This window comes from Grammomys surdaster, unplaced genomic scaffold (assembly GCF_004785775.1).
Source record: "Grammomys surdaster isolate TR1022 unplaced genomic scaffold, NIH_TR_1.0 137, whole genome shotgun sequence".
NCBI lineage: Eukaryota > Metazoa > Chordata > Mammalia > Rodentia > Muridae > Grammomys > Grammomys surdaster.
Window position 1 is genome coordinate 10,018,807 of NW_021604595.1, and position 18,579 is coordinate 10,037,385.

At 39.4% G+C, this 18,579-nt stretch overlaps 1 protein-coding gene across 1 annotated transcript in view; it reads left to right on the plus strand.

Annotated features, from left to right (window-relative positions):
* Positions 1–18,579, plus strand: part of Ofcc1 (orofacial cleft 1 candidate 1) — a 278,373-nt gene that overhangs the window by 180,364 nt on the left and 79,430 nt on the right. The window contains exons 13-14 of the mRNA XM_028763273.1: positions 10,243–10,461; positions 12,640–12,892. Of these exons, the coding sequence (XP_028619106.1) occupies positions 10,243–10,461; positions 12,640–12,892 (472 nt within the window). The remainder of the gene's footprint in view (positions 1–10,242; positions 10,462–12,639; positions 12,893–18,579) is intronic.

Below are 18,579 nucleotides of genomic sequence, written 5' to 3' on the forward strand. Positions count from 1 at the left end.
TTAATAGCTGTTAAAAACTTCTCTTGACGTATAAGGAAAGATTTAGGTATTATTTCTGTAGAAAGGCACTTCTCTGTACACAGAGACAAGAGTGCAATTTGTGTTATTTGTTCTATTATTTGATGAGGAAATAACGTGGTTATTATTTACAAAAAAAGCTGATAAAATAATTCTATTGGGTAATATTGTTTGAACAGTTAACATGAGATATTCATTATTAATAGCTTTATATGTATCTGATTTTTAATTTCTCCATCCAGTGTCTACTAAAATAATACCATCTTACAGGCTTATTTTCCAGATATTGAACATGTTACTTAGGTGTACAGAACTTGTCTATGATGGACTTGAAGCTCGAAACAATATCATCTGGTTTGAAATTCACTTTTAAAATTATGGTAGAGATTTTCCATTGGTACTGGGTTTGGATATCAAATAAATCTGCATGTATTCTCTCTATAAGTAAGTAAAGCTTGTCCTTGATGCATTTTTAATTCACATCATCTGAATTCATTGATTGGAAGTTGCTTTACTGAGCAGATCTCTCAGTGACCCCCTTGATTTGACATTAATAGGATAGAAAGGTCATATCTCAGACTTCTTCTTAATATTGAGTCTAACATGAGCTATATCTGTGCTAGACATCTTTGTTGATCTGGGGGCACAGGAGATCCAGTGTATTTGACATGTACCTACATTTTGGGAGATAATTAAATTAGATCCTTCAAATTTGACTGTTACAGTACACTCTGCATGCTTGAAGCCTGGTGACATGGATCAGTAGACATCTGTGTCCAAGCCTGAGGGTTTAAGTTTGATCCCCTAGCCCCACATGGTGGGAGAAGAGATCTGACTCCCATAGGTTGTGCTCTGACTGCCACATCCATGTCGATGTGCACACAGGTTGATCAAGCATCCATATAAAAATAGTTTGCAGATTTTTATTTAAACTCATATTCACAATGTGAGTCTATTTGGCCCTGTCCTCTCTCCTAACTTTCAAAATATCTGGTGTTTCCTGTGATTTGGGCCACTTTCACATGTTTGGATTTTTAAGAGTGTGATACTTGATCATCCAATACACGCAACTCGAACTTTTTTTCTAGGAAAGACTCAAAAGAAAATACAACTTTCTGCTGTTTCCTTTTCAGTGCGGATGTCTGAGTATTTCTGCTATACCTGTGATGCCTAGACAGAGAACTCAAATCTGATCTTGGGGCTTGGAAGTATATTCCCTATCTAGTCAGTGCTCACTAGGTTTGTATCAGGAGTGACCCTTCTTTCAAAATGGCACATCCCTTTCTACGAATCTAACGCATTCTCTTCCTTGGTCCTTATAATTTCAAGAGATGAGCCGTGTAATGGTCTATTTTGGATTTTGGGAAGGAAGCATCTGGGATTCACAGACTAAATAGATCACAAAACAGTTCAAAACTTTTGACTATCATGGGAAGATTCAGGTTTCAGTCTGGGACCCCACCTGTCAGTCATAAAGGGACTCTGTCTCCTCCATCCTTAGCTCAGGAGTCTTGCACATCCTGGGAAGACCCTCCTGTGCCCTGCATGGGAGCTTTGCTCTCTTTTGTTTTCCCTGTGCTGCTTTGCCAGCACATTATCATGCTGCTCACTAGCAGAATTGTTTTCAGAGCTAACAGCTTTTATATTATTGCTCGAATTATTAATAAAACTTCCATTATGCATGAAGTATTTAGCCAGCTTCTCTTATGAAGTACTTTGTAAACACTGTAACTAATTAGGCCAGGAAAAGAGCAGGAAGGTAAGTGCTCTCTTTCCTCCTCACAGACGGCAGCAACACTAAGTGACTTTCTAGCATCGAGAGGGAAAGTTACGGTAGTAACTGCAAAGCCTATAGCTTCTGTTTCCACCTCGGTGATCACAGTCTAGGCAGGAGTAACCACTGTCCATGGTTCCAAGACATTTTAGTTGTCTTGAAGCACTGGATCTACCCATCTTTGCCTCTGGGAAAACTCTTCCTGGAGAAATAGGTGACTCCTGTATTAATTATCGCAAAGTGCTAAAGAAAACATTAGCTGTGGATGCAAAAATTAACATTCTAAATCAGAGCCACAGCGTATTGAACAAAGGTAGATTGTTTGCAAAAATGCAAAACAGGTTTTGGTCACCTTGGCTCTACCTCTGACTTCGTTTTGAAGTTGGATCTCAATCTTCTTTTTATGCCTCTGTCCCTGTCTCCAAAGCTTCCTACTCACATTCAGAGACTGTCATTGGAAATAACAGCCTAAAGAGTTTGGAGGTCTCCTTGGACTCTTTCGATAGACTTCAATTCCTGTTTTCTCATTAGAACATTCATACTTTTGTGCCTCAGTGGGAAAGATCAATTATTTCAATGTCAGTGGTGGTAATATTACCCCTAAGATTTAGCAATTTTCAAAGATCTTTTAACTTAATTAGAAGCATTTGTTGTAAATTGAATTAAACCTGTTAAAAGTGCAGTGTGTTATATTAAATGCATAATATCCAAATTGGCCAAGGAGGCACAATTTTAAGGAGAACGTTCCAGTTTAAAAACGGCCACATTACAATAAACAGGAAATTGTTCCTCCATTGGCCTTTTGAAACTTGAAAACATACTTTAGGGTTTTATCCCAGCTAAATGTGTATGTACAGACAGACATCTTTGTATAAGATAGACACATTTCATACAAATGCTTAAAACATGAAAGATAAAGCAGAGAAGACACACCATTTTAATAGCTTGAAAAATAAAGCCAATGCCATAGCTAATTAATATATTAACACTAATACAATGTCAAGTACATAGTTGTAGGTAATTAAATTTTGATGAATGCCTCTTCTTTCCAAAGACAAACCTTCTAATCCTCACATATTTTCCCTCATTCTTTTGAACATGTGATCACCATGAACTCACCCAGAGAATGCCAACAAGTCAAAATGGTTAATGACACTCTGCTGTGGGTTCACTAGGTTTTCCTTAACTGACCTTTAGAAAATTCTCAAGGTAGTTTTCAAATGTCTTAGGCGCCAGGAAAAGATGAGGAGAGGAGGTGGGCTATTTGAATATTGAAAAGGGTATATTAAAGAATATGCCAGCTAATGGAGCTTTATGTGGACTGGAAAACCATTTGATTTTAAAAGTGTGCTCAGGTGATTTGGAAAAGGGGTGGCCCAGAATCTTCTGAGGACATATGGCCTTGATGGTACTTTCATGTCAGACTTTAAAACTCCAAAACGGTGAGAATAAAATTTTGGACATTCTAGGTGGCTTGGGTCCAAACCTTCCACAGATAGTAAAACCCTCAAGTGCTCAGGTCCCTAAGAGAGTCCATCCCGCTGAATGTGTAGAATCTACCACCATCCTAACAGCCTTTGGCATGATTACATCATAGGAATGAGTGACCCGGAAAAGGTTTTCACAGGCTCAAGACAAATATGAGTTTTAGGAAGGTTTGACTGGAGAGAGGGACATTCATACATGAGAACTGTATTCTCATGATTTCTAGCCCTATTTCTCACCCTTCCAACTCCTTCTGGGTCACCCCTTCAACTCCCTCTCCAGTTCATAGCCTCTTCTTTAATTTTACCAATTAACACATGTCCTCTTTTCTATGCCCAGTATACTTCTATCTTGGGAGCAGGTATAGCACCTTCCAACACTGTGAAAGCTAGTCTTTAATGAAGAGGCTTCCAGGACAGTTCCAGTTTGACTCCTTCAAGTCCTGTGTTCAAAATGTGTGGTGTCCTCAATAATAGGGCCTTGACTTCAAGTTCTGGAAGACAATAGAGACCAACAACATTAGCTTATCTTGCTTGGGAATTTTCTTGATCTCTGCTGACTAAACTGCATGTTTCCCATACACAGTACTGGGGTTTCTGTTAGATAAGTCTGTGAATCTTGGGGAGAGCATTATCACTCAATGTGATGTAATTATTGGTTCATTGTGTATGTATGCATATGTATGTATGCATGCATTCATGCATATATGTATTTTAACCTACTGAGTCCATTTTACATTGCTTGTACATAACTGGGTATTTATCCTAGAGGAAAACAGATCTTTTTTCTCTTTCAACAACCATTAACTATGGCTAGCTCTTGTCTAGGGGTGGGGCCTTGTGAAGTTTACTGTTCACATTGGCATGTAAACTGGTGGTGTCATTATGAAGCTCTTCTTTATGAAGCCATAGAATGATATGGCGATTCAAGGATTTAGTTTCCTTGTCATGTCTAGAAGATAACATATCTCAGCTGGTGCTCTCATACTCTCCCAAAGACTAGGCTAATGCTGTTGCCTTTGCTTGCCTCCCAGAACTGATAGTAAGGGCCTATTCCTGATGATACCACACACTTTGGACACAGATCTTGGTGGAATCAAATTGAAACTCATCTTGAAGCCTCGTGTCTGAGGTTCACCTCTCATAGTATTGGAAGGTGCTATAAAAGCTGCCAAGAAAGAGGAGCGATTGATAGTCTCACTCATGGTAAAGCCCAAGAAACACAACAATGACAGATGTTGCAAGATATCCCCAATGGAGCAACAGTGATACTTTTATCTTGGGGGTAACCAACAGCTGTCTAATTGGACTTTAGGCCTGTTCCATAGCCATACCTGGTACTGTAAATGTAGCTAACTATCCATAACTCTCCAATCATGGGTCATAGACCCTAGAGAAATACCCACTACTACGAGTTTCCTATGTAAATATTATTCCTCACTATGTACTACTTATCTTTATAAGTCACGGATGACTGAATCTCTCATCCATTATCAGATGCAATATTAGAATTTTTTTCCTTGTAACTAAGGAGATGACTTAATGTGTAAAGTGTTCGCTATTCTAGCACAAGGCTCTGAGTGTCCATCACCCACATAAAAGCAGAAGTGAAGGGTCCCTATAACTCCAAATCTAGGGATGCAAGGACAGTTGGATTTCCCAGGCTCAATGGCCATTCAATTCAGCCTAGACAAAAAGATGTGTACCAGGTTCTGTGAGAGGCTCTCCTATCCAAAAATAAGACGATGGGCCAGTGAGATAGCTTAGTGGGTAAATGTACTTTCTATGGAAGGCTGGTGACCTGAGCCAAATTTCCAGTCACGTAATGATGGAAGGAGACGGAAGGAGAAAGTAAGTTTTCAAAGTTGTTATACGAGCCCCATACACATATTATGGCATGCGTGTGCACACACACACACACACACACACACATACAAGATACACATATATATATATACATGTAATAATAAGCTTTTACACATACATGTAATAATAAGCTGTCATACATACATACATACGCGTGCACACGCGCGCACACACACACACGAATATCCTGTTCACACTAAATAAGGTAGATTGAATGTATTGTCAGTTAAAAAGAATAGCTTTTAATCTTCTGAGAACTGTGGATGGGGTGAGGTGCGCTGTGTCTTATTCTTATTCTGCTCCACTACTACTTTCATAATTTCTCTTCATTTTTGAGAAATCAGATAGGTTCTCTCTGATCCAAGTTGAGATGGGAATTTGCCCTGTTTCCTCATAGCCCCGGATATACCATCAAAGCACAGATACAGTGGCTGAGGCCGTGTGTTGGCGCTTTGCACTTGTCTGTGTCTGTTAACAGATCAGAAGCTCAATGAGCAGATGACAAGGCCCGTCACCCATGTGCACCTTGAAACTACCTTCCTATTCCATTGCTGCTGGTACAAATGATGCAAACCTGTGGCTTAGAGCAACAGGAGTTCTAAGTTTGCACTTCTGGAGGTCAGAAGTCTGAAATACGCTGGTAGAAATGACGAGTTTTTCTAGAGGTGTCAAGGGGCAATGCTTCCTTGTTTTTTCCTCACTCTATAATTAGTCTTAGTTGCTTGTTCATCTATGTCTTCATAGGCTACAAATTCAGATCAAGATTTTACATGCTGCCCTCTTCCTGGCTGTCCCTCTGTTTCTCTCTCTCTGTCTCCTTGGCTGTCATCTTCTAATCTTTGAAGACCCTTGTAATTACAGTGGGCTCATTTCAAATAATTTACAATAGTCTTATTTTAAGCTGCAATTAAAATTTCTTCTGCTGCTCAATTCACCACTGCCATATAATTTTAAATAATCACAGATTTGGGGGGTTAAGGCAGGTGATATTTTCTGGGTTGCTATATTTCCAATATCACTGTCATAGGGCCTGGCATATCATGTGCATTCAGTGATGATCTAGGAGTAACCAGAATTCTGCAAAGGAAGCAATCCTCTTTGCAGGACAAGCTGCTGTCAGTCTACTGGTATATCTCGATCTTGATGTTTTTGTGTAAACTCATTCAATAGGTGATGGGGAAAAGTCCTGATGGAAAGACAGGAACATACAAAGAATATTCTTGGCTACAGGCCATGTTACCTTGAGCAAATCATGTTACTGACTTGGGCTTTAGTTCTGTTTCTGAATCACTGGAAACACTTAGATGTGACTTCTGCATGTTCTTTCTGTCTTCATTTTATTTATTTTAATTTGACATTTTAAACTACCTTCCTCCTGATGTCTCCTTGAAATACTGAATAATAAGTCTCAGAAAGACTCAGAATCATTGAGAGTACTTGATTTTAAAAAAAAAAAACGATAACGGGACTAGAGGAATCGCTCAGTTGACCAAGAACTTGCCTTCTCACTGTAAGAACCTTCGTTTGGATCCTCAGAAGTCATATCAAGCTGGGTTCAGTCCATGTATCTGTAATCTCAGCATGCCTGGGATAAGATAGGAGATAGACACAGTGGAACCTGGAAGCTCACAGTTAGAGTGGTGTACACGGGGTTGAAAAAATAAGATGTCCTGTCTTGAACAAGGTAGAAGGTAAGAACTGAAACTCAGGAGTAGCCCATGACCCCCACATACCCTACATTCACACACAAACACATAGAGACACATACGCACAAGTAGAAAGACAACCACCTGATCGATAGTGAAAAAAATTAAAATTATCCAGTGAAATAAGTATTTTATCTACAATCATTAATTTTTTAAAAAAATGTCACATGGATTTTATTTGGTTATTTCAGATAGGACTGTGGAAATTTTAGTGCCATCTATTGGTACTGGTTTTAAAATAAAGGCTATCATGGCTAGCTGATGAATCTTCAGAGTACACAAACTTCTTAGGGTTTATGCTCACTACAGAAGAGAGTTTAAGAACACATTTCATGATTTTCCTCTCCAAAGCAATTTGGTTTTTTATTTTATTATTATTATATTGGTGAATTGTAGAAATCTTGCTTCATTTCAGGTCTCTATAAAGATTAGGCCTGTAAAGGGGGATATATGGGATTCATAAGAAATGTGGCAAAATTCAGAGACCTAGGTTTCATTCAAGAGCTGAAGACTGGTTGGTCTCCTTATTCCTCTCTCCCTCTGGCAGCTCACCCCTGAGCAATGGAAGCACCATCTGCATGAAGCCAGGAGGGGCTGCTGGCCTCTGTGTGATTTTTCCAGGGATCTGTGTGCGCCATGGCTTCCTCCATCACCAATAAATCAATTCCCACTCCCCACATTACATACCCCAGCGGTGGGTGCCACTTATTAACCTCTGTGTGCTCAGACTTTTTGCACATAACTTAGAAGAATCGTGGACACGTGGATGGGAATAGTCTACAAGTATAGGGCATCCTATAATGTGCATCACATGTTCAGAGGCCCAACAAAGAGGCTCTGGCAAGGCGATTGCGAACGTGGTCTATGGAGAAACAATGGTAGATGTAACTCTACCTTGAGACTCTGGTGCAAACTCTACATGATTATGAGGCACGAGCTGCTGTATACTGTAACAGGGCATCTGTTGTATGACTATGCCTCACTGGCTTCTCTAATAAATTTTAATTCCTATTTTATTTAGAATCACTTGGCACCACCAGCTCTTTCATTAATATCAAATTTCTAGACATATAAAATGATGAAGGGGTCACCGCCACATCCCTATTTGTTGATATTCTATTGTTAAACATCAAATTATTAACTTTTCCTAAATTCTTGGAACCCACATGCGGTTATACCACCATTAAACAAATGGAGACGGATACTGATTTGTATTAATTCAGAACAAGCATTTATTTTGAGTGACACATGAATATAGTTATGGTAACCTGGGTTGTCTTTTTTCCAAATCAGATGGATGACATGCAAAGATTTGTTTCTAAGTGGGGGTGGGAGTAGTTAATTCATGAAACTAACTGTGAGTCTGGCTTTGGGTCACTTTCTGTGTACAAGGTCTCAAACTGCTTAGTCATTAACGTCGATGGATGTGAAAAGAACAATGGAAATTTTCACTCATCACATAGGCTTGCATCCTTTCTGCTTTGCACCGTTTGGGGTTTTCCAGCTTTCTGCAAACAACACAACATGAAGCCTGCATCTGATTTCTTCTTTCTTTGAAGGAGCAAAACAGTGATGGAGTAATTAGCGGAAGAGATCATGAACAGGATATTTTTGCTTGAGTGGTGTAGCAAGGTCTGTGTTTCATTTCCATGGTAGAAAAGGAGTAAGATATTCTGGGGTTCTCTCATAAGAGTCTTCAACCCTGACAGTATCTCTGTGTGTAACCAAGGCCCCTGAAGCCGCGCATGTGTGTGTGTGTGTGTGTGTGTGTGTGTGTGTGTGTAAAGGTTCTGTTTCTTCATTGTTTTTCATTTGTGTGATTGAAAGGCATACTCAGTACAAAAGTGGGTGGCAGTCCACTTCTCCATGCAGAACACTCAGGGAACTGTCAGTGTCAGTGTTGATGCCTTGTTACTCTCTGAAGACCAAGAGGTCACCGCCACATCCCTATTTGTTGATATTCTGTTGTCAAACTCGTGTTTCCATGACTTATCTTCTTTGCCCATGGCGTGCTTGTCATTGTATCTGACAGTCTTCAGACAGTGGTGAGCTTTATTACATAAAATCTTTCAAATGTGTCCATGGATTCTACACTGTTCTGTTAAATAATAAATTCTTTATTTTGAATTCTTATTTGTGTATACTAGTAATATATGAAATTAATGATATTTTAATGGTATATAAATGAAGTAGTTCATTTTTAATAATGGATAAACATAGTTTTTATCATGTTTGATATGTGTGTGGTGTTTGTGCGTGCGTGTGTGTGTATGTGTGTTTGTGTGTGTATACATGTATGTATGGTGGTGGTCAAAATACATTTTGGGAGTTAACTCTTTTGTTCTACCATGTGGGTTCCAGGGACAAACCTCAGGTTGTTAGGTTTGCTGTCAAACTCCCTTACCCACCAGGCTATCTCACTGGTACCAATAAAATATCTGCTCTTAAGAATATATAATACTGTGGACAGGAGAGATAAGCCAGAATATACTTTAAATTTTCAACTTGTTCCAGAAAAATTAAATTTACTGTGTATAATAATTTCTTCCTCTACTTCATTACATAAGTGTGTAGCTTAGTGATACCTGCATTCACATTGGTGGTCATCTGATCTCAGGAATGTTTCAGCTTGCAAAGCCTAAACTGACCCATTCTACAACAGAAAAGTATTGTGTTTTTTGGACACCCTTCAAAATTTGGTTCTCCTGACTTAACTGCAATAGAAAGGTCATGTAGCAGAATCCTGTAATTTCTGTCCTTTTGTAACTGGATTATTTTATCTTAATTGTTCCCAAGGCTCATTCATTTTGTAGCATGTGTCAGAGGTCCCTTATTTACTTAATGTGGGACAATCTTTTATTTTGTATTATCAGATCTGTTTCAATCATTCTTTCAGCAGTGGGCATGTATTTTCCTTTCATGTCTTGGCTGCTGAAGATGCTGTCACCATGCAGAGATGTGGATCTCACATCTCTGCTCTGCTCTCAATCCCTCTGGATAGAATTTGTAATTGGGATTGGTGAGCCAGATGGTAATTACAGTTTTTAATTTTGGTATTATATATACCATACTGTTTTCCATAGTAGTTTACTGTTTTTATGTTTCAGTCAGGGCTCAAGAATTCTAATACCAGTGCCTGAGATTGTTTTGTTTTTGCTGTCTTGTTGATCTTGTTGTTTTTGTAGGCCTTGGGAGGAGAATGGATTCATATCTCATGGCTTTTGTTTACAACACCCTACCTCACATTCCCCCATGTTGGCTTCAGTCATCCACTGTAACCAAAAAGAACATAAATGTGTTTGACTTCCAAATGTTTAGAAATCATTTCATTTAAATCTGTTTTTTGGGGGATATACTATAGGTTCTGAATTTACCCATGATTCTTTGTTTGCAGCTGCCCTTCGGGTGTAGATGGCTGTGGATCTGGAAGCTTGTCCAAGCACCTCCACTTTGCATTGATGTCTTTATTTTCAGAACTTGAATTAGCTCAATGGCAAAGCCAGAGCTTCTGGTACATCCTTCTGATGATGGCTTCTCTCTGGTTCCTGAGACTCTACTTGCACTACCTGGGCCAGTGGCTTTTCCTCTGGACCCTTTCAACTCCAGTTACAAAGTAAGTGCTTTCTCCTGTAAGTCACAGGGATGTATTTCATCTTGGTAGGGCAAAGCAAAGTACATAATACCTTTTCCATTAACTTATTGGAAGACCTAAAATGTAGGCCTGATTTGAAGAGACAGAAAAAATATTTACCTGAGAACAGGGATTTTTATTATATTTGCAGTTTCAGGCTGTGGATGGCTCTGTATATACAAATACTTAACTCACACATCAGTATTTATTTAAAATTCGGCACATTCAAATATGTCCTCATACCAGAGCAAGACCCAAGAAGGAACTTGGCAAATGTGTGTTTATTCTATTTTGATTTTATAAGAGTGACACAGGCTGAGGGTATTTCAGAAGTAATATAAGTCTGTCTGATTTATCACCATACTCAGAAAGGCAAAGATTGCCTCTTCTACAAAATGATTGAATTCAAACAATTACCAAACTCAAACCTGACAGCTTTCTGGGCCATTATCTTCTGGGGGAAAATGATATTTTAAATGTTGTCTCTCCATAAACAGGATTCCGTAGACATGAAAGATAGACATAGGTAACAATACAAGTAAAATTCATTTTCTTAAATGTAAATGGTACATATAGAAGCATATGCATGTGTATATTTTACATTAAGATGATCATGAACAAAATTAAGACTTTGTGTAAAGAAATATCTATGTGTATGTATGCACACAGAGTTTTTGATTATCTTATGAAATGGAGTAGCTGAGATTGGGATATGTTGTCAGTGTGAAATTTACATGTGTCAAATAACTGTATTTGCATGAGAGAAGTCTTGCATGAGTATTTTTCTCTGTCTGTCTGTCTATTTCTATATCTAACCAACTACCTACCTATTATCTATCTATTGGTCTATCTATCTATATTTATCTCTCTATATCTGTTTCATATATAATATATCAAACATATTATATATATATATATATATATATATATATATATATACACACACACATATATCCTTAGTTTCCAAATTAGAAGATATAAATATATATCCTTACTTTCCAAATTAGAAGGTATAAGTGTGCTAGCCTCAGCTAATTATTCACACTTTTACCCTTCATTAGTAAAGAAAGCCTAGGTTTTGTTTGTTTTTAACTCAATAAGACAGCACAGAATATTGTGACAGTTCATTTTAGTCACTTTCTTAAGCAAGGGACTTGAACTAGTATAACATTTGGGGGCTGATTGCATAGATCCACAGTCTTGCCTCACACAGGAGGTCCAGGGTACATCTCAGCCATGGACTATATCAGTAACAACACCAATAATGAGCTCTAACTTTGTCCTCACTCTGTCAGGTCCTATGCTAAGAAATCAATATTGTTCTATTTCATATCCATGACAACACAAGAACAAAGCCTCAACCTTTCTTTGAAGAAGTAGTCAAGGAATGGATTAAACCTCTCTCCAGTGGAGTTCTTGTGATTCACAAGAAGGGTGAACTGTGTCCCACACAGTTCTACACAGGCCAAATTGGAGAGAGATCTTCGCAAGAGCACAGTTCTCACATGGCAGGGACTGATGATGCCAATGCCACACTGGAGGCAGCCTAAGTTCCTGGCTTGAGCTGTATTTAACCCACAGGGCTGGGACTTATGATGCTAGCCCCTAGCTATGAAATTTCAGTTGTTAGTGATGACTGTGTTTTTGATGTTGGAAGTTAGAAGTCACTCCAGAAAAGCCAGAAGCAAAATCAATAAGCTTCAGCCAAATTCTGAAGGCTCATTAGATTTATGTCTATCTCTCAGTTTTTACAAGGCACTGACTCATTAGAAAACCCACTAGTGTATTTTGCATTTAAAATTGGCCACTAAATATGTCCTGTGTACTGCAGAGAAGTTCCTGCTTTTCAGATAGCTCAACTGAGTGGCTCAAACATGCTCAATATCTTATTTATTTATTTACTTATTTATTTATTTATTTATTTAACAGTGAATGGGATAACTTGCATTTCTATAGTTGTGAAATATCCTGGTGGTGCTCAAGAACAATAGAAGACTTCTAACACTCAATTTCAGGTGCCATTTTGGGTCAATTTTTTTTCTTTTTCTTTCTCTCCCCGACCCCTGTCTCGTTAATAAAGAGAACAAAGTACATGGACCTGTCGATCGTTTCACATACTTGGCGTAATTCTTGTTGGGTGCCTTTGCTTTGTCCCTACAGATTCCAGTTTTATTCCTACACTGTTGAACTCTGCTACCTGACTTCTTCACTTCATGTCGGAGAAGAGCTGGCTGTATTTGTATTGGGGCCCTTAGCCCTAAACACAATCACGTTCCCCTTGCTTCTGATCAGATGGGGCTGTCAGCTACTGTTTTCCTCCTGCCCAGATGCCTTGTCAAAGTTAATCATCACGATGGGACTATGGACAGTTCTAGACCCATTGGCAGTGTTTCTAGTGGATGCTTTCCTGGGGGTAAGTCAAATAAAATAACCAAGATATGAATCCCTGGCATGCCATTCAGCTTAGTGCATGACTTGGTTGATGTGGGATGTTTCCATAATGATGTCGTTCAGTATTCATCCAGAATTGAAGTTATTAAGCCATACCACATAAGAAAAAAATTCATGGACGTCTTATATATTTGATTCAAATTTTATTTTAACTACTACAAATAAATACTTTAAAAATAAGTGGGGAAATTACTGAGAAGATAAAATGCAAACTAGCTCTCATATTTTCAAAATTATCCCTGAAGTCCTTTGTTTTTACATAAAAATAAAAACTTTTGGTAGCTTAAAAAAAACCACTAATGATCTTTTTACAGAAAGACTTCTACCATAGTTCTTTCAGTGCAACTGGCTGCCCATCTGCGTTCTGAGGGGACAGCCTTCTGTAACAAATATAAAGGGGAGAGATGAGAGCTGCCGTAACATTTTGAAGTCATAACTTTTCAGAAGTCACCCCTCAGGCGTTTGTTCCAACTTTTGTGATGGCTATGAAGTGACAGCACATTTCACCTTAAAATACAGCCTTAGCTCTCGCAACGATTCCCAGTCATGTGCAAAGGTGCACCAGGAACGCATAGGACGGGATTCCAGTGATAGGAAAAGAGTTTGCCCTTTACTCATTGTTGCAGAATTTCTTTGTTGCACATGTATGAAACTGAGTCAATGAGGTAAGGAGGCCTCTATGTTATAGTTGAAAGAAATCGTTCCATAGGATTTGATTGCTTCTCTGAGGTGACACATGTAGCCCATGCTGTGTTACAACTAGGACCCAGATTTCTGAATTCTGAGGCTATTTCTTCCATTGCATCAAAATCTCATCTGAAAACTTTGAGTACCCATAGGTTGTTCCGTGACACCAAATAGATGCTCTTTTTCATCATAATTGTTCAGTCTTAATAAAATACTTAATTTGGTAATGGATATGTGAGCTTTAATTTGATACAAAATTGTTACGGCTATTGTTGTGAATTTATTGCCACCTCCAAATCTCTAGTTGTTTTGAGTTTGTAAAGTATGAAATTTCTTGGCTTATACTACCGATCATTTTTCCCATACTGGAGATCAAACCCAAGGTGCTGCACAGGGTAGACAGTCACTCACCTACTGAATTATATCACTGTTGTCTGAAGTAGGTAGTTCCTAATCTATTTTTGTGTTGGAACCTATTCCAGACCTTAGTGAAAACAAAGCTTTCTGGTCCCTGTGTCACAGTTTCTCTCTTAGATGGGTATGGAGGGGGCACAGAGTTTTGCTTCTACCAAGTTCCGAGATGATGTGAACCCTGATGGTCAGGAACCATGGATTAAGAAACTGGGGTCTTAGGTGCACAGGACTCTTTGAGGGGCATACTGGAAGGACCCAGGAAAACACACACACACACACACACACACATACACACACACACACACACACACACACTTCATATATACATATTGGAAGACAAAAGATCAGCAGCATACAGGTTGCTGAATGGCACACCCTTCACTTTTATATCCATTATCTGGGACTCCAACCAAAGATAAAGTCCAGCATCTTTATCTGAGTTTCTTTCAAGTTGCCCAAAGTTTTATATTAGATGATCAAAACACAATTGAAGACAGTGGCCAAAAATGGGATAATTCAAACCAGAGCACACTTTAACCAGGAGGCGATAAAATTTTAAGCCAGTTTAAAATAAAAATGTAAATTTTAAATTAAACATTTTGTATCTATGCCTGGTGATAATATAAAGTTCCAAGCAGGGACAGGTGGCTGTTCTCAATTAATGTCATGTGGTAATCATTCATAAGATAGTCTGAAGTCAAGCACTGATGTTCCACATACGATGTGTGCGTGGAAAGGTTAGAATGAGTTTAGCCTATATGACTAAACTAAGAAGGTGTTAGTGTTTTGGTGGACTATGCTGTTAATTATGTCCAAGACGACTGCTCTCAACCACATAGAATTAAAACCAAAGTCAAAGCACACTCTATGGTGCACTCCTAGGAATATGGTACACCTCAGGTGTCAGAGCAGGCAGCTCAAGACAGAATAGCCTGTTATTGCTATTCTATTTCTCCCAGGCTATCATATGCTACTCCTCTCCTTCTTAGACTTGAATGTCTATGAACCTCAGGATTGTCATTGTGGCTTATCAGGAAAGGCCCATAATTCTGTATGGGCCTATGTGATGTTGGTGATGCTAGTTTGTCCTGTCCAGCAGGGAATTAAACAGGGGTCCGGGAAGATCACCTGAAAGAGAAAGTGGGGAACAGGCCGACGCAAGGAAAGATGATATTTCTATAGTCTGATCAGATCGCCATTTTTACTTTTGCACACACAGGCTATATACACAAAACAGCAGGATGTGGGGAAGGGGATGACGCAGGAATGTGGGTGTTCAGGGGGAATACAGATTGTTCAGGGGGAGTACAGATACCTTCCAGAACAGAGTGTCAGCTAGGTGAAGGTTCAGGGGACAGACCACTATGACTCCGCCTGTGATTCACTTGTCTTTATCTAAGTTGGTACTATCCACCAAGGTTACCTATCTACAAGGCCTGTGAGTAGCCAGGCTTGGCAGCCTTCCACCAAAGCTATTACAATAACAAAGTCTATTTACAATAACTCCCAGCTATCTGTTTCAGTGTTTTTCCACAGAGACCCAAGACTTGGTGCTAGCAGGCATGCATGTCAGGCCTATTGCTGATTTTAGGTGTATGGCTGATTTTAGGCCTTCAGTGTATAAGCAGGGCTGCCCCTGACACTAGTTCTCTGGACCACTTCCCAGGTCAGATGCTACTAGATACCTTGTCAAGGGAGCCTTCTCTACCACTGCTGTTTTCTATGCTGAGCCTTTGCTCCCTGTGGATTGCTAGGACTAGAGTCCATGAGGCTCTGAATCCACTGGTATATTATGAGAATTTTGAGTACTTAAGTGACCTCCGTTAGTAAAGCATAGAAGTGGTGATATGCAATTATAGAAAAACATCGTGTTAGTCATATAACATTATTAAAATGAACTTCAAAGTGCACATGTGTCAGCCCATGAGTGTGTTCAGGTCATCTTGCTGCTACAGGAGCATGTGCATTTAACATGAAACCTTCTTCTGTTTGTATGTGCCAGGTGTGACAGCTTTCTGAATGCTCAATACCATTATCCACCTTGCTGACATGGTACAAGAGCCAGTAGTGTGCTTTGTAAGTCATCTCTAGTTGTTTTCACCATGGCAGGCACCCTCATTGTGATTCTAAGTGGAACTTGTGGTTTTGAGTGGACTGAGATAGATACAGCTGGATTCTGTTCACAGTCTTACGTAGGAGTCTCCAGACAGGCAAGGAAAAGACTATACTGTCAAGCCTGGTTGAACAGGAGATGTAAAGATGCCATCTGCATTATGGGAAAACCATATTCTGAGGTATCTCACAATTTCTCCCAAGGGCCTGATTGGCATATCCAGCAGGCATAGTTCCCATGCTGAGCTTACTTCAATGCCACAGGGAAGTCAACTGAGGAGGATAAGCAGCTGTCCTTGATTATCTTCTGAGACCTTCTCAGAATGCATGTCTACGGCCCTTGGGGAATGGCCTTCCTTATTCCAGTCAGCTCCCTTAGGCAGAAGAGAAGCCAACTAGTCCACTGTATACAAGGCAGCCGATGAAGAGAGCATACATAATTGACTCTGATGTGTCCGATGAAATCTATAGGAAGGCAGCCTCCAGTGTGACCATCTCAGAATGGCCTTACCCTGAAGAAGCTGACAGTAATGTCACAGGATGAATCTAGCCTATTTTTCCAGTAGCAAAGGAAAAAAAAAACTGTGTTTATTCCATTTCTTCAAATCAATTCTCCAGCTAGTGTCTTTCAGCTTTCATAACTTTTCATCTACTTCTGTCACTTTTCCTCAGGATGTAAACACCTCCCAGTAGACCCCCTGTCCCAACAGTGTTTTTTTGGGGGAGTGTATTTCCAACTCATAATTTTTGGAGGCCCAATCAAATTATAATGCTTCCTTAGAGATGTATGGTGTGGTGGAGGAAACAAATCACAGAGTTGAAGGCATGGGGAGCTATTCTATGGTACCCAGTCTGGTATTTGTGATCTGTATAACACCTTCAATGTACACATGAGCTCCATGTAAAAGTGGGAATGCATAGCAATAGAATCCCTGCATTTATCTGCCACTATTGCTGGATGAAACAAGTGAGATTCTAAGTGGGAATAAAACTTGGTGAATTCACACATTTCACAAACAATGATGCAAAGGGCATAATGAGGTGATGAGGCTCTGCTAGGAGCAAAACACACAACGCAAGAACATCGCTCTGTTGGTTCAGACAAGAACTCATGCTCTACATAGGGAATCAAAAGCCCACAGACACCGCATGCATGTTGAGTGAAGAATGCCATTTTAGGTCCATGGCTCTTTTCCATTTAGGTCTTTGTTAAAGAAGTAGCATCTTTGACAGAGATATTTAAAAACACACTTGATCCTCCCGTTACAGTTCAGATCTTGAGTGTCCCCCATTGGCTCACATTTTGAAAGCATGGTTTCCCAGTCTGCGTGCTAGCAGGAGGGAATGGAACCTTTGGGAAGTGGAAGGGAGTTAGAACATTTGAAGACATGCTTTTGGAAAGGGTAAGTGGGGCCCTGATTCCTTCTCTCTAACTTCCTCCTGGTCTTCATGAGTTCAGCAAGTTTGGTCCAGCATTTGCTTCCTGTCATGACGTGCTCCCTCATCTCAGGCCTCAAAACCTGCTGACTGTGGGCAGAAGCCCTGCAATTATGTGTCACAATAATACTTCCTACTTTCCAAGTGTATAGCACTTTGTATGTTTGTAGTTTTTAACAGTACCAGTAGGCTACTGTACTCTGATGCTTGATTTTTTTTGTTTGTTTGTTTGTTTAATTTCTTGTAATGTTTCTTCACCATATAGTATTTAAACTTTCCTGGAATTTTCTCTTTGCTCTGCAGTGAAGGGGACTGACAAGGTCTTGAGCAAGCCAGAGCAAGTGCTCATGGCTGAGCTACACCCTACCTTCCTGTCCCTTTACCTTTTTGAGATGAAGGGCTTATGAAGTGGTCCAGATTGACACTGGGCTCACTTTGTAATGTGATCAGACTCTGAACTTCCCATGCCTCTCCTGAGTAGCTGGTATATAGACCTGCAACACAAGCTTGTCTGGATTATCCAGCATTACAAACATGCTTACTATCAGGCCCATTCACTTAAAAGAGAAACACAAGGGCCTAGTGTCTTACATAACTTTATTTTCTTTTATTTGAACAGAAGAACAACTAATAGGCATTCAATGAGTAAGAATCAAATTAATGATTGGCACCTGCTATTTGGATTATATTATTGAATTCAAATGTATACTGTGTTTACTTATTGTTTCCCCGGCTCATCCTTTTATCTATTTCTTTATTATTAAGAAAGCAGACAGAGAACCAGGAGAGGAGTTATGCTCGGCATCTGTGGCCCACCTGCCACTCAGAGTGCTAGCACTGGTCCACCCTTTGCCAAATAGAATGATTAACAAACACAGAATATAAAATAGAAGCTCTGATGGGGTAAAGAAACAGATAGTTGATAGTTGGGACTTCTGAATTCTAGTCATTGCCCAATTACCAAAAGATATTTTGGTGCAGGGAAAATACAAATTAACT